General features: G+C 33.2%; 3 protein-coding genes across 6 annotated transcripts; all 3 read left to right on the forward strand.

Moving 5' to 3' along the window:
• Positions 1-709: 709 nt before the first annotated feature.
• Positions 710-6,626, forward strand: LOC145559083 (rac-like GTP-binding protein 5). Of its 3 annotated transcripts, none has more exons than XM_081620493.1 (8): positions 710-847; positions 1,033-1,204; positions 2,606-2,693; positions 2,775-2,884; positions 2,978-3,041; positions 5,743-5,807; positions 5,909-5,974; positions 6,061-6,626. In XM_081620493.1, exons 2-8 carry the CDS (start codon positions 1,106-1,108, stop codon positions 6,163-6,165), a joined length of 597 nt encoding a protein of 198 aa, XP_081476619.1. In that variant the 5' UTR covers positions 710-847; positions 1,033-1,105; the 3' UTR covers positions 6,166-6,626. The 3 variants fall into 3 exon arrangements, with proteins under 3 accessions (XP_081476619.1, XP_081476618.1, XP_081476617.1); XM_081620492.1 differs by having other exon boundaries at positions 776-847; positions 954-1,204; XM_081620491.1 differs by having other exon boundaries at positions 811-1,204.
• Positions 6,627-7,504: 878 nt separating this feature from the next.
• LOC145559084 (ubiquitin-conjugating enzyme E2-17 kDa-like) lies at positions 7,505-9,701 on the forward strand. Its single transcript, XM_081620494.1, has 4 exons — positions 7,505-7,784; positions 7,879-8,006; positions 8,181-8,285; positions 9,097-9,701. The coding sequence occupies exons 1-4, from the start codon at positions 7,715-7,717 to the stop codon at positions 9,238-9,240; spliced, it is 447 nt and encodes a 148-aa protein (XP_081476620.1). The 5' UTR covers positions 7,505-7,714; the 3' UTR covers positions 9,241-9,701.
• A 6,946-nt stretch (positions 9,702-16,647) lies between these two features.
• On the forward strand, positions 16,648-21,069 carry LOC145559085 (protein kinase STUNTED-like). 2 transcript variants are annotated; one of them, XM_081620495.1, is made up of 11 exons: positions 16,648-16,678; positions 16,967-17,263; positions 17,368-17,441; positions 17,530-17,648; positions 17,763-17,881; positions 17,994-18,608; positions 18,724-18,972; positions 19,073-19,236; positions 19,545-19,766; positions 19,914-20,066; positions 20,577-21,069. In XM_081620495.1, the coding sequence occupies exons 2-11, from the start codon at positions 17,104-17,106 to the stop codon at positions 20,844-20,846; spliced, it is 2,145 nt and encodes a 714-aa protein (XP_081476621.1). In that variant the 5' UTR covers positions 16,648-16,678; positions 16,967-17,103; the 3' UTR covers positions 20,847-21,069. The 2 variants fall into 2 exon arrangements, with proteins under 2 accessions (XP_081476621.1, XP_081476622.1); XM_081620496.1 differs by lacking the exons at positions 16,648-16,678; positions 16,967-17,263; positions 17,368-17,441 and having other exon boundaries at positions 17,749-17,881.
• Positions 21,070-21,270: the final 201 nt, after the last annotated feature.

Here is a 21,270-nt window from a genome sequence, read left to right on the forward strand (position 1 = left end):
AGATGATGCTAGACAAAATCACTAGGTATGAGCAAGAAGTTTAATGAAGTATAGAGTAACATTTAATAGCATTGACAAATGCATATTATTGTCATAATTTTTTTTTATCTCAATACTCTTCTAAGAATATATTTAATGCTAACCTATTGTTGTAAGTGCAATGATTTGGTCCATAGCATTGATAATGCAATCTCATTCACAAACTTGTATTTTCTTCATAAATGTCTATTTACACTCAATACCACTCCTCAAAACTCAAGTGGTAATCTAAATTCTCGAAGGAAAAAAAATGATAATTAAGAGATGAACTAGGCATGGACATTGACATATAACTCTCTTACCGATTTACATAAAATTTTAAGCTCACTACTTTATTATATTAGTTATAAGTATTACATTAGCAAAGTATTAAAACTATACATGTCAACCAATATACTTTAATTCTAGGTAAAAAAAAAAAAAAAAAAAAATCGAAATCATATCACATATGCATCTATCCATATATGTCCAAGAATTAAAGATCCCCATCCCTCCAAAGTATTTGAAAAGAAAATCAAACCCTTCAACTTTAATAGATATAAAATCAAAAATTCAAATTCAAAATCTAGAAATGGGTTGGTTCAAGTGTGTTATATAATTGGAGTGGGTAGCTTATTGGTGGGTGAGTTGGGTTGGGTCCAATATTTGAAGACCTCACATACAAAAAGCAAATTAAAGAAGCCAACTTTATTTAATTTTTTTGTTCTTGTTGTACAAAATTAATTTAATAAATAAATAAATTTAAGTTGTGAATATCTGTCTTCTTCTTCAATACTCTCATAATCCCTCAAAACTCCAAATTCCAAAGGTAAACTCTTTCTCTCTCTATCTTTCTCTTTCTCTCTCTTCAAATGTTAACTGCTGCTTCTACTTCATTGACACTTTTTCTTCGTCGCTTTTGACCATTTTTCAAGCTTTAATTTTTTTTGTAAAAAAAAAAATGCGTCTAGATTTGATGATAAACTAAAGCAAAGTACCCTTCAATTTCAAAAGCATTTGAAATTAACAGCAGCAACTAAAGGAGTTTTACGACGCCGTTTTTGAGTTTTCCGGCGCCGGTAATAGGATGAGTGCTTCTAGGTTCATAAAGTGTGTCACCGTCGGCGACGGAGCCGTCGGAAAAACTTGTATGCTCATTTCTTACACCAGCAACACTTTCCCCACTGTAAGTTTTCTCTCTTTTATTTAATTGTTTTATTTAATTTATTTTTTTATTTCACTTATTTTTTTGAATTTCCTTAAATTTCTATTTTGAGTTTCATGGGTTTCAATTTTCTGTGTTTTTCTTTCATGGGTTTTTATGATTTTTTTTTCAATTATTATTAATTAATTTTTATTTTCATCGCAATTTTGCTGAGATGCTTGTTCATTGCAATTAAATTTATATATTTTCACTAAAACTATGATCAGATTAAGACAGTGTTAATTTTAGCTGTTAAGCTAGTTGAATCACCCTTGTGGTAGTTTGATTGTTATGGGATTCTTTGTCATCTGGGTTGTGCATTGATCTTCTTGAGGAAAAGGCCTTAGTTTCGAAGATCGGTTACTTGTTGTATGAGGAATGACAATGTAGTAGGTCAGTAGGTGGTTAATCTTAGTAGTGAAAATGGTAGCTTTTTTTCGTTCCTGAATTTGTTCGAAACCCTAAGTCTTTATTGTTTAGCCCTTATTACCCGTAAGTTGCTCGAATATTTTGCCTACCATGTTAGAATAGTTGTGGTTATGATTTCTCATTGGAGATATAGGGATATAATTGAGATTTGGTTCGTTGGAGTTTGGTCGTTGATTGCTAGATAATATTTTGCACGATGTTAAAGATAGTCAATTGACAAAGTTTAGGTGACAAAAATTATTTAGGTGCACAATGCTTGGTATTAGTACACTCGAGCTATCTATTGCTTTTATGTATCATGTCATTTGTTACATAAAAACTTAAGAGCCAGATAATCTGAATTCTGAAGTGGAACAATTGTCAAGTAGGCTTCAACTTGGCCCTTGTGGTCTTTTGTGAAGGGCATTTGTGAAGTAGCTGCTTGGAAACTCGCTGTCTTAATTAAACTAAAGGGAGTCTCTTTATGTATGTGGCGTCCCTTTGAGCAAAAGCTGAGCACCAAACTGCAACCACCAAGTCTCTGGAAATTTTGAAAGAGTTGAACTAGTTAAATTATCTAATTCGCATATTACACTTGCATGGTACAACGTAGTCTTGTTGTTTGGATGTTACAACTTACTAGTATAGACAGAATAGTTGCAGTAACTCTTTTAATTTTTGGTTTTTTTACCTGGGTGTGGGGTGGGGTGGATTGGAGGTTGATCTTGCTCTTCTTAATTGTCTATCTGGGATACTGCTTATTCTTCTCAAGGAAGCATATGCACTTAGATTGTGTTTGTATATCCTCTGTTCTGTACAGATGAAGCCAGTTGCCAAATTTTCAAAAACCTTTTTTTTTTTTTCCTGTTGGATTTACAGTATAATGTTTCCATGCGTCGAGTAGACAGTCTTCTTTGTTCCATGAATGCTATGAAAAGATGTTTTTAATATTTGTCTCCTTCCTCACTTGATCAGGATTATGTACCAACAGTGTTTGACAATTTCAGCGCCAATGTGGTAGTAGATGGGAGCACAGTAAATCTAGGGTTGTGGGATACTGCTGGTATGTCTGCGGTGTGCTATCTCTCCATTTTGATGGAATGTTTGGTGAATATGTTCTGATCTTTGGTTTATTTTATGACAGGTCAGGAAGATTACAATAGACTGAGACCATTGAGCTATAGAGGGGCAGATGTATTCCTTCTTGCATTTTCTCTTATCAGCAAAGCCAGTTATGAAAACGTTTCGAAGAAAGTAAGATATCTTATTAATAGTATTTGTAAGATAATCTCCAGAGTTCAGAGTGCATCCTCTTGATGTTTGTCTCCTTTGTCTAATAAATTTCAGTGGATTCCTGAATTGAGGCATTATGCTCCCGGTGTGCCAATTATTCTTGTTGGAACAAAGCTAGGTATAATGCTATAACTTGTCCGCAGATTATAATATATCTTGTATTGCCTGTTTCTCTATCTTGTGCTTCTTTTCTTTGTTTTTACTCTACAACAATGACACATGGTCATATTTCTTGTCCAGTATCACTTTAATTTGAATTTGGGGGGGGGGGGGGGGGGGGATTAGCTTGCTATTGGACCAATGTTATATAAATGAGTTGACAATTATTTTTGTTGAGTATCGCAAAAGAACAGTTTTGTATCTGTCAATGAAGATTGCTTAATATGTCCAACTATATCCTCTATTTAAGTAGGTGGTTGGGGTCTGGAAACTCAAATAATGATTGTTAAAGTATTGAATTTTTCCTAAACAAAGCTATATGAAATTATAAAACAATGGGAAGAACAAGTTGTAGTTGAACTTGAAAGAGTTAAGAGGAACGTCTTTTGTGGACTGTATGGGGATAGGTAAACATTCCAAAAAAATTTGTGATCCTCAATATAAGTTTATTGTAGGGAAAGGAGGGAAATATGAAAGTCTTGATAGAAGTTATGAATTCCGCTTGATTTCCAAGCACCCTCTTAACTGTTGTAAGCAATGGTTTGATCCAAAAATTTAGGTTTCTCCCATCTTTTTTCCTCTAGCATTAGCAACCAAACATAAGAGTAAAAATTGAGGGATCATTTTCATTTTCAATGCTAAGTTTCTGCTCAAACTGGGGGGGGGGGGGGGGGGACCAGATGGAGTTTTCCTGGGCTACTGTAGACCCCTTGGATTGCTCTGTATCCATATTGGTTATTTTGACACTACTCTTAATAGCTTATGCCTTATGGAGATAATTCGTGCTTGTAGTTATACTTTGAGGCCTTTATAGTAGAACCTCCCACCCATCATCTAAAGGCCACTGAGGCAGTATATGATACCTGTGTGAGGTTGATTTATGACATTTATCTCAGAAAAGGAAATAGATTATGGGGGGGGGGGGGGGGGGGTATTGGTTTTGTACACCTTTAGGAATGTCTTCTTCACAAGTGGTCTCCTATTTTGAAGATTGTAAACATTGCCTATGAGAACCCCCAATGGCTTCTTGCAGAGTGGCAGTAAAAATTCTGAAGGAAAGCATCACTATTCAACCAACACAAAATTATCATCAATATTCAACATGCTTTCTGTTTTCCTGAACTCCTCTATATGTAGACTAACTCACTGCCCTCTTCTTGTTTCTCAAGCTACTGCTAAGGTGCTAGCTTACTTAATTAGACTATCCTTCCCCTTAGGCTAAGTCACTAGTCTTTCCCCATATTGCGGATCATGTTGGCACATGTGATTTGTTTAGTGTTTGCATGTATTTTCATTCCTCATACTTAGAGATTAGAGTGATGACCTTTGATGGCATCAACTCAGAGAAAACAAACTGAGGATTAATGTGAACAGCTGGAAGCTATATGGACCTATGAGTTGCTTTGACCTTTGAGGCAGTCCTTCTCACCTAGACACCTTTCCTATGAACATGATATGATCTACAAAGCCTAATTGCTTCGGTTGTGATGAACTGGTGATTGTTTATCATCTTTGATCAAAGTGAATAGAAAGTTAACAATACTTCTTTCTGTTTTCTGAGTTGCTTTGCTAGCTAATTGGTCACTGATCTTTATGAGAAAATTTGGATTACTTCTTAAGTTTTATGCGTGAAAATGTGGTTTTTTGTAGAGCAAATGAAAAATTAAGGAAATAGTGAGAATGTCATTGCTATTGCATCAAGCAAAAAGGTCGAATATTGCCTTGGAAACTTGTAACGATAGCTTAAAATGTATAATGATGAAAATTTATCTAATGGAAAATTTATAGGAAGGGGGAACTTGGAGCTCAATTTCATATTTTGCTATGTACAGCTGTGCAAATTTTGAAGTGATTTGGAGCAAAGAGGAAATATAAGCTTTGTGGTTTAATGTCTTACGTACCATCCCTGGAAAACTTGAGTTTTGTGACGCAACTTTGCCAGGGCCCAGGAGGATCAATATTTGATTCCACTGAATAGTTGACTAATGTCATTATGTGGTCTTTTCCCTCTTCATAATTCATAATGGGGAAGCTGGGATGATCCCACCATATACTGCTCTGTTTAACATGGAATCAAGAGATGTCAATTCTAAAGCTGAGTGATTATTGGAGTGTAACAAAGTAAGGAACTTGTTGTTTTAGGGTTTGAGATTTTTTTTTTTTTTTTTTTTTTTGTGGGGTAGGAAAAGAGATTTGATGTCACTTTTGGATGTGATTGAAGCTAACCTTTTGAGAAAGTGTATTGTGGCAAGGGCAGAGCTAATTTTGAATTCAGTATAGCAATTTAAATTTAACTTAATATCCTGGTGGAACAAATAATAAGCTACCACTCTACAGGAATGATACCAGGCACACACCAATCACACATGAGAGTGTATTGTAGCAAGGACAAGTCAATCTCCAAAGAGAACAAATTTAGTTTTAGAAATCATAATAGTGCCATACTAGTATTTTTCAACTCAATATGCTGCCAGAGATGGTCATGAATGACACTTGACACATGCGTGTACCCCCGTATAGGCTAAAACATCTTGCCAGTAAGGTTACATGAAGGGGGAAGATTTCAGAATTCACTTCATCTATCTGTGGGCCTTTTTTGATTTGGTCCACTTCTAATGCATCCTAACTTGGGTTTTTTCTCTGTTTCTTTATTTTCCCAGATCTTCGAGATGATAAGCAATTTTTTCTAGACCATCCTGGTGCAGTGCCGATCACAACAGCTCAGGTAAATAGATGATGTCTACGCTGTTGCAGGTAAATCTCTTAGTTGCCGGTTGTCTGATCTTTTTTTAACAAGGATGTCCATGTTTCAATAATTTTTTTAAGGGAGAAGATCTGAAAAAGCAGATTGGAGCAGCCGCTTATATTGAGTGTAGTGCAAAAACACAGCAGGTATTGTTTCATGCTTTCATAATCTTGCGTATTGAAGTGTTCTGAACCTTTTATTGACATGTCTTGCGACTGGTTTTTGATTGCAGAACATAAAGGCTGTGTTTGATGCTGCAATCAAAGTTGTCCTCCAGCCACCAAAGCAGAAGAAGAGAAAGAAGCGAAAGTCTCAGAAAGGCTGTTCAATATTATAACAAGGAGATATTGGCTTAAGAAGTCCACTTACCAGTTTCTGTTACATTTTCCTACTCATCTATCATCATATTAGAGTAGTGGGATGTTCTTTAGATGCTAATAGTTTGACTGACAGAACTGAGGGGCTCTCGCTCTTATTAGCAGTATCAGGTGGTGGATTCGTTAATCAAATTTGTTGTAATATGTATATCATTATTCACTCTATGTTTCTAAACCAGAGAGAGAAGAGTTCTCTGTAAAATTTGTGTGTTTTATGAGGATGTAGTAATAGAAGTGTGTAAACTAAGCTTTAAGAGGCTTATACATACAATATTGCATTTGGTTGTATTATATGTTCAATTGTAACTTGGAAACATTTAAGAAATCTTAGCCCATCTGGTTCGGTTGCTTGCATGCTTATGTGCAATGTTACTAAAACTCGGGTACATGTGTCCAATGCGAGTTTTTGTCCAAGTGTTAAGATTCAAATTCTCATGATTGATTTCTGACTAACATTGCTTATATTTGCTTGTCTTGTTGAATTCCTTTTGCATTGCAGACTAGGATATTCATGATTTTGGTCTAAAATGATGTGGTCAGTGTATCTGTACTAGTCTTATGAGGTGAAATGAAGATTCCGAGCAACTTGGCTTGGCTAATGTGTTCTTCTGGAGGGTGTTCGTTCTGTAATTCACTGGCGAAGTTGCTCTTATCCTCGATGATTCTGGATAGGGACTGTCTAGCCCGTATTCCACTGGCAAAGTTGCAGATGAAACCTCTGTTAGGACCAATGATAAAAAGAAAAGATTCATCGAGTTGATGGGATTTTCTCTTTTGAATTGGTTATGGATGCTTCACTTCCGTAGTCCATGTCCAGTAATTAGTCCAAGATTCCTAGAGAAATGCTTGGCTAAAAAAACTTAGAACAGCCATACTTCTTTATTCATGCTGTGGTGAACACTGTATTAAAAGTATGCTCTATTCTCCAACTGTATTTTTTACCTCTCAAGGTTATTGTTTTATAACTAAATGACATTTCGAAATTCAATTTCAATTTGTTAGATATTATTATTCAGGTATGAGAACTATTTTAGAACCGTGTTTAAAAATTACAAGTGTATTTAGCTTAAGCAAGATAGCCTTTATTCTTTTTAAATAAAATCATGATTCTATTTCAATAGCTAGTTATGCTAAACACGTACAATAATCAACAATTGTTACCATTAACAACCACTGTTACAGCTAACAAATGCTACAAAAGCTAGTTTTGCCGAACATGTAAATCAAGTAATCAACAGCTTGTTCGCACCTCTTTATACTTTATTAGTGCCAATTTAGAAGGTGTGCTATAAAGTTTTGCTAGTTGGATTCTTTCCTTGTTCCTTTCTTTTTCTGGAATTTGTTCTATGCCCACTTTCAGTAGTGTAAACAGAAGCTGTGACACTTTTCCTTCCATCATCTCCATTACCACATTTCTCTTATAAACTTCAAATGCATTGAATTATTATTATTATTATTAGAGTCTTGAATTATTATTATTTTGCAGTTTTTTGTGTTAGAAAACTCGAAATGGCATCTAGAAGAATTGTAAAGGAGCTTAAGGAACTGGAAAGAGATCCACCTAGTTCTTGCAGTGCAGGTAATCAAAAATATGACATATGAAATTCTAATTCATTAATCTTTTTCGGGTTTATTTTCGTCGTTTTAATCTCATTAGTTGGTGACAAATATAGGTCCAATTGCACAAGATATGTTCCATTGGCAAGCAACAATTTATGGTCCAAACGAGAGTCCTTATGCAGGAGGTGTTTTCCTCGTGAACATCCATTTTCCACCCGATTATCCCTTCAAGCCTCCTAAGGTAATTCATATATATACGAGTATTTTATTATTTCATTTCATAATTCATATACAAAGTATATTACTATTTCATTACATATTTCTCGAATTTAAGTACAGGGTATTAAATTTCATTTCTGATGTACAATAATAGTTATTGTTACCACGAGCTTAATGTTATAAAATATATCTGCAGGTAGCCTTTAAGACGAAGGTATTCCACCCAAATATTAATAGCAATGGGAGTATTTGCCTTGATATACTAAAGGAGCAATGGAGCCCTGCACTCACCATATCCAAGGTTATCATCCCTGTTATTTTTTTTCTGACAAAATACATATGCATGAAATATAACATATACCCATTAATATTTACTCTTTAGCGTTGAGAATTTGACACGGGTACTTGAAGTGAAATAGTCCGAGTAACATAGGTTCAAAACAAGCCTTGTCATATTTGTGCAATTCTAAAATTTCTGATGCACTTATTCTACTAGCTTTCAAAGCTGCTCTTTCCAAGATTTCAGTACCATGCTCCTTTCTTCTCTGTTTTTCATTCATTCTTTGGATGTTATGATAGTTTCTCTAACCCCTTACACTCTTACAGACCCATTAATATAGGAAAAAAATTATGCAAATCTGCTTTTACAACAAACAAATAATTTCATTACACCAGTAAAACTTCTTACATGATTCTGTAACCGCTGACTTAATCTTTCACCTACTTCAGGTTCATCAAATAAGCATGTTCTTGTAACCAACTTCAATCTTTTTAACCATGCTTGGTACATACGCCTCCATGAAGAAAATTTCACAGCTGACAGTCGATAGTTCATAGTAGTTATAATTAAGACAAACCATAATGTTTAGTGAAATGTGTGGATTAAGCTTTGGTTTGACCCTATGTTTTCAATAAACAGACGACCATAAAGAAAGGGTATTGATTTGATATTGTTTGTATTAGATTTAGGTACTTAACTCGACTACTATTTCATCTGAACTCATTTACTTACACCTCTTATTTCTTTGATTTGTAATATAGTTTGTATTTTTGTTCTGTTTTTTTTTTTTAATAAGAATTAGCCATAAATATTGTTGGCAATTGTTGTGTAGGTTCTGCTGTCAATATGTTCTCTGCTGACGGATCCAAATCCAGATGATCCATTGGTTCCAGAGTTTGCTCACTTGTACAAGACTGATCGAACTGCATACGAAACCATGGCTCGTAGCTGGACTCAGAAGTATGCAATGGTCTGAGCCTTGTTTAGCCTTGACATTAGTTTAACAGATTATTTTCTCTAATAAACCTGAGTAAATAATGTCAAGGCTAAAAAAATTATTCCGAAATTTATATTTTCTGAAATCTAAAACTAATTATGAATTTGTAACTCATTTGGAGTATACAATTACTGGAGGCACCACACAAACCATTCAGCCAAACGTGTATCAATAAAATTGTTTTGTTAGGATAATTGGTATCTACGTGTCCAATTGTTAGACAAAGATACTTTAGGTGAAATGAAGAGCTCAAATAACATAACTTATCAATAGTATGTATTGTTTAGGCTACAAGAAATGTGAAGCGCTATTTAATTTGATATCCTTATTCGCTATGAAAGTTCATAATCTTTAGCCTCGAGTATTGTTGAGAAGTTTAAGCTTTTTCATTGTCCTAGTGATGTCCTTGAAACAAATAAAGTGAAATGTTTGTTCAATCATATCAAGTTTCCAATATTGAATGATCCTTAATTCTCCAATACAACTTTCCTTTGTGCAAAAAGTGATTCTTTGGTGAATGATTTTCATTGTCATCATTCTTTTTCTTCATTTTACACAAATCACCTCATGATTGATGCTCCCTTCCTTTTTATTCATTAAAGATTTTCACTCTTGAAGTTCAAGCTATTATTACACAAGTACTTACACAATGTCTAATACATTGTGAGAGAGATTATAATCAAAGTAGTCTTGAAAAATATAAAAATAAATTTTGTAAAAAAACTTATCGATAATTTAATGATATCAATGGTTTAACTTATGCATTAGTATATGTGAAAAACGTTACCACCAAATCTATGAAGTAAATATTAAAATCAATACAATTTGAAAGTCAAAAGCGATGTTATTTAATAGAAATAACTAAATATATTGATTAGCGTGCGTGCAGTGTTTGGGATATGTAGTTGGGGGTCAAGATCCTAGCCTTAGCTTCAATATAATTACACAAAAATTTCCAATTCTTAACACGTTGAGATTCTTACGTACGTTAGTTGATTGTTTCTTCAAATTGAGGAGTTAACGAATTATGGCCTCACACTCATCAATCAATACAATTATTTCCAATCCTTTAACAAGCATGCATATAAATAAATGTAAATGTACATTACATGAGATTTCATCCACTTGAACAAAAGTAATATCATCAAATTATTCAACTTACACTTCAATTGCAATTATTACGTCGTCAATGCTTCATACGTACTCCCAATATATTGTATGTCCTAGACATATCACCGGCCAGATTAAAGATTTGCTTGGTCCTCATCATATCAATCTATAGTATAGTACATATCATGCTAAAATTTATTAGCATATATTTGTGAGGATAAAATTAAAATTGGTACAATAAATGAATTCAATTGTTATCTTAGAATACAACCGCGTATTTTATTGTTGTTCCATTTATATGAGGAGGTATTGTACACTATACTAACATTGAAATGTACATGCTATACTTGAACCACATTCGTTGCTTGATTAATATAATGCTATACTTGAACCACATGCGTTGCTTGATTAATATAATATGGAGTAAAGGCGTTAGTATACAATTGGGAAAAGTATGCCAAATCTAATATTACGTACGGAAGTAATAGTCTCCTTTTTCTTAAGGTTTCATAAATTTTATTTGATACAGCATTAGATCGTATATTCGTATTCACGCATACGAAGTATATAGCTTTAAAGACAATTTTAAATTTAGTGTGAGTACGGGTCTGCTCTCTTACGTTGAAATTCAATTCAATTCAGTTCAGTTCAGCCCAGTTCAGTTCAGTTCAGCTGAGTTCAGTCAATGAGAACAGACCTACGTGTATAATTTTTGAAAGTAGAGGTTTTGAATATTTGTGGTTTAACTTCTCTATTAGTTAGATAAGAGATATTTCATTAAAAGCAACTACCTAACACCTTTGTATTATACTCCGTATATAAATATTCACATATTGTGGAACTTGCCGTGGATGGATCCTCAAGCAGATGAGCAAGCTCTTCACGTTTCTCACCAAATTACTAATCTTTTCTTTTTTTTTTTTAAATATGGTTATTGTGTCATCCGTGACTCAAATTTTATCACGGTGGAAAGTTGATACAATGATATGGAACAAAAAGCATGCATTATCTCATTCTTGTAGAAGATATACTACTATTCATAATTAAATTTAATGACTGTTCACTTCAGTTTAATTTCAATTCAGCTCCAATCAGTTCAATTCAGTTGAGTTCAGTTCAATTCAATTCAGCTCCTAATTTCCTTCTCTCGTTAAATATTCATTTCATCTCAGTTCAGTTCAATTTGACTCCAACCAGTTCACTTCAATTCAGCTCAGTTCAATAAATGTGAACAGACCCTTAATCACTAGAACTTTAGAGTAGCCGTATTAACCTCTTTTAGTCTTATTATCATACAGCTCCGTCATACACGATTACTATTTCATTACTACATATTAAAAAGAATCCTACTCGTATCAATTTTTCTTTTTCTCCATTCCTCGCTCCAATCACTACATATCAATGTTTCCACGACCACCTGGCCTACCACTCATCTAGCCTCTAACGTTAAAGACAACAAATGATCTCTACCTTAGGACCTTAAATTTAACCAACTATAATTCGTAATCAACACATTTGTTAACCCTAATCTGAGGGCCATCATTTTCGATTTATCTCTCACGTGAAGTGCTATATGTATACTACCGTGTTGAACACAACAAAAGATCCCTCTTAATTATGATTATGATGCATAAACAGTCATTGACACCAATATTGTATAGTAACGCTAGTACTCTTAGTATTCTTTATTAGCCTTAACCTAATCAAGTGGTCTCATAATTTGAGGGGGAAAAACAAGTGGCATCACAACTTTTGCAACATTTTTTACGCTCTTCCTTTGAATGTGAATTTTGGTCGGTCAATTGGATTGATAATCTAATCTGCTTTACATAAAAACTTTACTTGTCACTGTAAAAAATTGTTTACTGTTTTGCTTTGCTAGAATAGCAAATTTTCTGTTTGTCTTGTTATCATTGTGACATCCTTACATCTTTGCATTGCAATTAATTTATTATTATTATGGGATTGCTCTTCTATAATAGTGTTTTGGTCCATTATTGAATTGTAATACAATAGTTTTTAAGCTATACTTATTGAAAAAAAGGGAAGAATTCAACAAATTGTCATTGATTCACTAATTATTCCGATATTTTATTGAAAACACTGCTATAATGTTTCTTGGAGGTATTGTTTATCATACAACACGCCTTATTATATACTACGTACGTAATACTTTATAGTTTTATACGAAGTATGTAGATCGAAAGATGAGTGGGGCCATTAATTTTTTCCATCTCATTAAATAATTATAGAAATAATAATATTACACAAAACTTCCTAAATCTAGTTAACAACCGTGCATAAATCTGAATATAATTGGTAGAAGAAGCTTTATGCAATAATGCATTACATACAATATTGACCCTGCCTACAAAGAAATAGACCCATGAACTTCTAATATTTATGAATTTGTCTAGAAGAAAATTGACACATGTCAAATGAAAAAAGATCCTTCTTTATTTCATGTTTAAAAAATATCAGCATGTAATATGATATGGTGATATTATTGCATGGGTCTACAAATTTTTCGAATAAGACATTTGAACGATAAATGGCCATGAAAAAATATTATTAGTTCTCACAACCTAAAAGGCTTGGACTCTTTGTCCCTCTATGCCTCTATGGATATTAGGTATTCCTAATTCAGATATTAATTGCAATTATGCCAACAAATTTCAAAGAATATATATGAAAACATAACATCAGGGGCGTAGGTGAATTTCAAGGAAATTAAAAACTTAAGGCGAAACGTTACCATTTAACTATTAAGTCGTCATAGATAAACAAGTATTAAGTCATAAAAAAGTTAGTTATGATAGAGTTATGAGAAAGAGAATGTTGGAAAGCTTAATTATATTGATGTGATTCCATGAGTATATATAGTACATGAGTAAGCAATATAATACGACTAGATACATTGGAGTACTTGTCTAGGAACATTAGCTAAGAATAAGGGATATCTTTGACTATCAATCTAAAGAGTAAATTAAGGGATTGCTAACTATAAACAATATCAATTAATATGATTTGACAAATCCTTTACAAGTTATTGACAAAAATCCACATGCATCCTTTTTTGTGGTAATTCACTATCTAATCTACATAATAACTCTTTTTTTGAATATTAAGGAGACAACTCATCTCGAATCTATGTTTTTTCATAGGTCAACCTAACTTGCTACCGTAAAAATCTCACCTCAAAAAAAATTTAGTTTCTAAACTTAAGACAAATTCATATGATCGATATAACCTGATATGCAGTACGACTACGATTACATTATAACATTTATAAGTTTATAACTATCTTTATTTATATAGCATATATACTCTATACATAGATCTACTCCTTAGTTTAAGAATTATAGACTATCATTAACGATTATCACATAATTTAATTTGTTGATATATCCTTAATTCCCTGCATGCTGCCGACAATGACTAACTACTATATGTGGGAAGATATTAACTCATTCCGTAAGAAATTACTATAATATCCACTTGTCCCATTCCCTTAATATTTACTTCGCATATTTGACGGATTGCCCGCCGCTAAGCAATTCAAAGGCTATATTTTAATTTTACCAATATATTCCATTACTTACTTAATTATACCTTGTCTCCTAATCTCCTATTACTTTTATCTCATTGTTTGTAACCAAAACATTTACATAATATGGTAGGAAAAAATATGTTATTATTTCAGTTCACTCATTGCATTTTGCCAAATGGGGGACAACTTCACAACATGCGTCGATCTACTATGTCAAAATAATACGTAAAATAGTCCATTAGACGTTTTTTTGTTCCTCCTCTGATCATCTTAATCAGTGTGAGAGAAGTCATTGCACTTAGGACATGTTGACATTTACTGAATTGGGGTATGTTCTAATAGACTGAAATCAGCTGAACTAAACTGATCAACTGAGTTGAACTGAACTAAGCTGAAATAAATATTTTATAAAAGAAGGAAATTAGGAGCTGAACTGAACTAAACTAAACTGAGCTGAACTGAATTGAAAATAAACATATGAGAACATACCCTTGAGCTGGGCTAAACTGAACTGAACTGATTGGAGGTGAACTGAATTGGATAGAAGTGAAATGTATATTTTATGAGAGAAGAAAATTAGGAGTTGAACTGAACTGATTGAAGCTGAACTAAACTAAACTCAATTGAATTATAGTATAAGTTTTTTTTTTTTTTTTTATTGTTTAACCGTGTGTATGATAAAATTTGCGGCAATATAAAGCGACACTTTTTATTTGTCGGGAAAACCGGGAGGAGGGGAGAATGAAGCTTCAACATAGCAGTGAGGAATTCAGGGCTCAGGTTGATTATGGTTGTGATGAATGCCGTAATAATTAAGATGTAAATGAGGTCACGTGCTTGTCAAAGTGTTAAGTATAGAAAATAGAGCTTAATTGAAGATGAAATTAGGACTTCCACATGACCTTGAAACTAAAGGGCACCTATTTCAAAAAGTTTACATAAATGCGGGAAAAGCGTTTTAATTTCTTTTGCAACCTACTAACAAAACTGGCGGGTACTCAACTACCTTACTGATGTAGGATTCCACACTAATTTGTCTAATTATTATGGGCAATAAAAGAAAAGCGTTCTATTAATGAGAAATGATTTTGGCATACCTCTATATGAAAGCATCAGTCTGTTTTTTATGCTCTTCTCACATAAGGATGTGCTACAATCAATTAAGGTAGGGTGTGCCAAAATCAATTTCCCATATACACCGTATAACAATAATTTAACACCGGTAACACAACTCTTTACTCTTGTATTACTTGTATAGCTGATAAAATTCATAGAATGGCATGATCTCACTAACCTTGTTTTACTTCTATAGTTGTATTCATAGCATGCTAAAAATTACGTAGACCTCAAAAACTCCTACTCACAAAAGCTAAATTTTGCGTCAGCCAAAATATTTACAAAGTTTTGGATAGATAATGATGCAATTAAAGAGATAATTTTTGTGGAGAAAGTAAATAGTACTGTACAAATGTGCAATGTTAGGTGCACTTATTTAAAAGATAAGCCACTTCCAAAATTTTCCAAAATGATGCAATTGGGAGATAAAGGATGCGCACCATGACTCATTTACTTGTTGTTTGCGACTGCAGATGACTAAAAGTAGCAGACAATTTGACTAATAAAGATATAATCTTATTCTTCTTTTTAATTTTCTATCACATTTTAAGGAGCCAACCTTTTACTAATCCGCTGGTCAACATCATGATTTTACTTGAGTTTGAATGGAATTATGCGTTTAAATATATCATAGCCCCAAATATATGACCTTACCTCATTTATGCATCATATTATCTTCAAGCATTTATCCATAACACACAACTAACAAAAGGAAAATTTGCAACGAAACGATTATTTTAAAGAGGTTACCCGATGTACCTTTTAGATTTGACATGCGTGCAACGTGCATGCATCGCTCTTATCACTTCTACGTGCACGCATATCTTATATGAATACCTTATGTGAGTATCTAAGTAACATATAAACGGAAAAAAATAAGGTTAATGAATTGATTGATTGTGTACCTGTACCTAAAGAATTCATTTCCACAATCAAAGTAGCAAAAACTTTTGTAAGATGTACTATTATGTTTTGAATTCAACAAGGAAATATAAGAAATACAAATACATACACCTCAGCTAATTAAGATATGATCTTAGGTAAGATTTGAATAAAAATTTGAATGTCAACAAACTTTCACCTAAGAAAATGGCTTAAGATTCTTCATCAATAATAACACTCCTATTAAAAAGGGGGTCAAAACTCAAAAATTAATTTTCCTAATTTTACTGAGAGTCCCTCCTTTACGTAAGGCATGTTCCATGGATTTCCTGTTCTATCTCAATTCCCAATAACCCACTGTTAATTTTAATTTTTTTCTTTACTAATTCCATAATTTATTAATTTAATTCACTCTTAAAAATCGGGTGTCAACCCGTCACAGCCGGTATCAGTTTTAATTGTCATGTGTTTTTCTGTACTCAGTGACCGGATATCATGGGTTTCCCGCCACCTTTTAGCCCGTTTCCTTCGTCTTTCCTCCTCTTCGTTACCGACGATTTTTCCCTACTTTTTTCATTTCAACAATTAACTTACAATATTAATTTATTAATTATAGTTTTAAAATTATATTAAATGATATCATCATCATATAATAAGCCATCTTTTTCAACATCATATAATAAAGTGATGGTATACATAATGGGTCCAAATTCTAGTTGCAAAAGTGGTTGGAGTTCATCCACAAATGAGTATTTGGCGGTACATTCTCTTCATTTAAATAAAACACACCATGTTTTCTTTCGTGTGTAGGATCTAATTTGCGATTTTGAATATACGCTTTATTATTATTATTACAATCGATTCAAATTATTTTTATAGTTTATAAGTTCTAGGTTAATATATTTTGTCCCTTAATGTTTTGTTATTTTCTCTTAATTGACCACACACAGTATTATTATTACCTAATCTAAGGAGGCCCCTTTTTTTTGTTATCTAATTAAAAAGTAGGGTATAATAATTCTTATTAGAGTTCTTTAAATTTATCAGGGTACTCTGCTTTTGGAGCTCAATTTTCTTGATATAAAGATGATCAACATTTGAAGATTTTATAATTTTTTAAGGTGAAAGAGAGATTTTTTTTTCCCAACCAGAAGTCCAAGCAAATATATATTTTCAAAAAAAAAATGAGGATTGAGAAAGAAGAAATGGGGATTGATCAAACCAGAAAAGTATTGGTTGGAATTCGATTCGATACCGAATGCAAAGAGCTTCTTGGTTGGGCCATTGTTAAGGTTGCTGAGCCTCTTGATCATGTTGTTGTTCTTCATGTTTGCAGAAATTCAGGTACAATATTTTTTTTTTTTTAAAAAAAAAAAACTTTTTTTTTATTTTAAAAAATTTAGGGTTATTTTCAAATTATTAGTAATATACTTTACTTTATGTTGTAGATGATGTAGCAAAGGAGAAGAAACAGCTGGATGATTATCTAGATATTTTCAAGAATTTATGTGATATCAAGAAGGTAACTTTCCTCTGTTTTTATTATTAATTTATTTTTTAAATATAGGATATTTTTTAATGAATTAAATTTTATGTGAAATAAATTTCAGGTAAAGTTGAGTGGAAAGATATTGACAGGAAAATCAATAAGAAAAAGTCTAGTAAGTGAAGCAAAAGGGTGTGGTGCTGCTGCTGTAATTGTTGGAATAACAAAACCTGGTTCTATTGGGTAAGAAATTTTGACTAATTTATTAAATTCATAGTAGTAATTTCAAATTTCTGTATTTAAATTATATATGTCATTGGTTCTATCTGATTACTGTGAACAGTAAATTTATTTCAGGGGTAGAATGTCAACTGCAAAATATTGTGCAAAACAATTGCCTTTAACCACTGAAATCTTCACTGTTCATAATGGCAAAGTTGTATTTCAAAGACTCTCCAATGATGATCATATTCAAGGTTAATTCTTAATCTATTTATAAATAATGCTTGATTTTTTTAATTTTATTTTTTTTCATTTGGTTGTTGTTACTGTATGCTAAATTGTTTGATTATGTGAAATTTATGCTAGGACTTCAAGAAGATCCGAGGCCGAGCTTCCATAAACCCGGAAAATCGAATGGAAATCAGTCTGATTTTGGAGATTCAGAAGTATCAGAAGTGGATTCTAATAGCTCAAAACAGAACTGTCAGAACTCAGAATCTGAATCAACAACAGATATCAGTTGTGAAGAGCTTGCAGAAGTTGAAACTCCTAAAAATACTTGTATTGACAGTAAGAAAATTCCTCAAAGAACAGTTAGTTTTAACAAGGAGGATAATGTAACGGAGCAAAAACCCGGTTGGCCTTTGCTTCGAAGGTCTAGCCTTCCGACTCAGAAGGCTTTAGACTCGAGGAAAATGTCGGTAGTTCAATGGGTTATGAACTTCCCTGATCGTTCACCACCTGATACTCCTCAGAGTTGTGGTAGTATTAATGTCGATTCGTGTTCTACCAAGTCCGAGAGTCCCTTAGGAAGGGAAAATGATAATGCAAGTAATTTCGCGTTTAGTAGCAAAAGCAGTCAGTCTCTTTGGAGTGAGTTCCTTGATCAGGAACCCGGGCTTCCATTTGAATTGAATTTTTTGGAGTTCACTTGGTTTAGTTACGAGGTTTTGAGGCACGCGACATCTAATTTCTCTGCAGGTTATTACAATTTATTTCCCTTTTTAATTCGTGTTAATGATATAAGGCTCTATTCACTTCACCTCGTTTTTACAAACCTGTCGTACTGATTAAAACTGTTTGTGTATATATGCAGGGAACTTAATAGGTAAAGGAGGTTGTAGCCAAGTTTACAAGGGAACTTTTCTTGATGGTAAAGAAGTGGCTGTAAAGGTACTAAAATCGTCGAAACAAGCATGGAAAGATTTCTCTCAAGAAGTTAATATAATGTCCACAATGCGCCACAAAAACATTACAACATTGCTCGGTGTTTGTATCGACAACAGCGAGCTAATCTCTGTCTATGAGTTCATGTCCAAGGGCAGCTTAGAGGATAACTTGCATGGTAAACTCCAACTCCTAATTCTGCTTCAATTTTCATTTGATTGAATTAATTGAGTAAATGGGAATTAAGATTTTATTGTGTGATTTATGTTTTGTAACAGCTGAAAACAAAGAAAAATCTTTGGTGTCATGGGATGCAAGGTTTACAGTAGCAGTTGGAATAGCAGAAGCCCTTGTTTATTTGCACCAAGGTTGCTCAAGGCCTGTTATTCATAGAGATGTCAAAACTTCCAATATTCTTTTGTCAGACAACTTTGAACCTCAGGTATACCTACCCTCTCATAACGAGTAAAGAACGATTTAGATCATGTTTTCTTCATTTAACATACGTAATATAAAAAAAAATCAGTTTTAATCCGCAAAATATATTATTGACCTGTAACAATCCGTTGAATATAATAATATTGATCGATGAGGACAAGACCTCAATAAAGAAAATTGTTATCACCCCTACTTCTTTTTCTATGGTGCATGCAATGTAACAATTTAAACTTTTGAATCATTTCAATAAAGATGAGTTTTGGCCAATAATAGTACACTAATGTGATATCTTTTGATTGATTTTGGCTGTAGTTGTCTGATTTTGGGCTTGCAATATGGGGTCCAAATGCAAAAAGTGTTGAGACCTACACTGATGTGGTGGGCACATTTGGATATCTAGCACCCGAATATTTCATGTATGGTAAGGTCACCGACAAGTTAGACGTCTACTCATTTGGGGTGGTGCTTCTTGAATTACTTACCGGACGAAAGCCCATTAATTCTTCCAAAGGCCAAGAGAGCTTGGTCATGTGGGTAAGTACTTTCTCAATTTTTTAATACGTGTAACTGTTTGACATCTGTATTATTCTAAAAAAGAATGCGACTTTTTTATGTTGCGTGTTGTTTAGTTTATTGAGGTTATAACATGTAAAATGTTGGTATGGATTTGATGAATTTCAGGCAAAACCAAGGCTACAAAGTGGGAAACTAATAAGAGGAATTCTAGACCCTAGTTTGGAGGGGAGTGTTGATGAGCCCCAAATGCAAAGAATGGTCCTAGCAGCTAAACTTTGCTTGACAAGGGCAGCTAGGCTTCGTCCTAATATGGACCAGGTATGTTTGCTTGATGGACCCCGAAATGGAATATTACTCCCCCTTACCAAAGTGTAGTCAAGTCAGTTTTAAATCGAATACTTTAACTTAAATTTGAAGCAAATCGATTTTGGACCGATTAATTTTGGATTAGTTATAATTTTTTGTAAACTATTCTATTCCAAGTTCGTGTTTAAAGTTTTTGGCTAGGCTCAAGTTAGATTTTAGATTGAGTTAAATTTTGTTAATTGACTAATGTGGTAAAATTGAATAGCTTTAAAAATAATGTGTATTTTTGCATAGTAACTTAAGTTGTAAATCAACTCTAACCTTTATTAGGAAAGAAAAAGTTTTGGAGTATAAAATTTTTGTTATTTTAAAAAACTACTGTACTAGTTGAAATGTCTCTTAAGTACCTTTTAAAAATCATGGTCTTGTTTGACAATCAGTTGTTACTTAATTCACGTGGCTTGTTTGACTAACCATACCATTATAGACAAAGCATATGACATTTCTTTTAAATTTTTCCAGATACTAAAACTTCTTAAAGGAGAGGAAACAATGGATACATGGGCAAAGTCACATGTATATGATGAACAAGAAGAAGAAGAAGAACAGTTTGATGGTAATGAAGAAGAGTTTTACCAAAACTCGAGTGCTAAGAAATCACACTTAAGTCTTGCACTCCTTGACTTAGAAGATGATCACACGTCGTGCAGTAGTGGTGACCGGAGCAACAGTCCTCATACTCTAGGGGATTTCTTAACTGGAAGATGCAGGAGGTCCTCTAGTTTCGATTAGCACGGACGTCTTCCTTCCTACATTTGTAATTATCCTTAAGTTAGCATTTTCCTTTGTATAGTTTTGAGGAAATTATAAGTCTAAGTTTGCACCCCCTTGTTTTATGTGGTGGTTTGGATAAATGTACACTATATATATGCATCATGCATGCATGATTGCATATTAATTATTGAGATTTGAGGCAATTAAAAGCATTTTTGGCGAGTTAGCTTCTTGTTCTCAATGTTGCAATTATTCATTATATATGACCCTAATAATGCAGCTTTTACTTTTTATAAATTATATATGCAATAATGCAAAGTGTATTATGTATCCTTTAGTAGATCATGATTATAAATTCGATCAGTATCAAATTGATTGGTATGGTTTTAATTGAAGGATATCATTGAGACTTTGAGGTAGTCGCGTAGAGTCGGTTGAGTAT

Source organism: Chenopodium album, chromosome 9 (assembly GCF_948465745.1).
Source record: "Chenopodium album chromosome 9, dcCheAlbu1.1, whole genome shotgun sequence".
NCBI classification, from domain to species: domain Eukaryota; kingdom Viridiplantae; phylum Streptophyta; class Magnoliopsida; order Caryophyllales; family Amaranthaceae; genus Chenopodium; species Chenopodium album.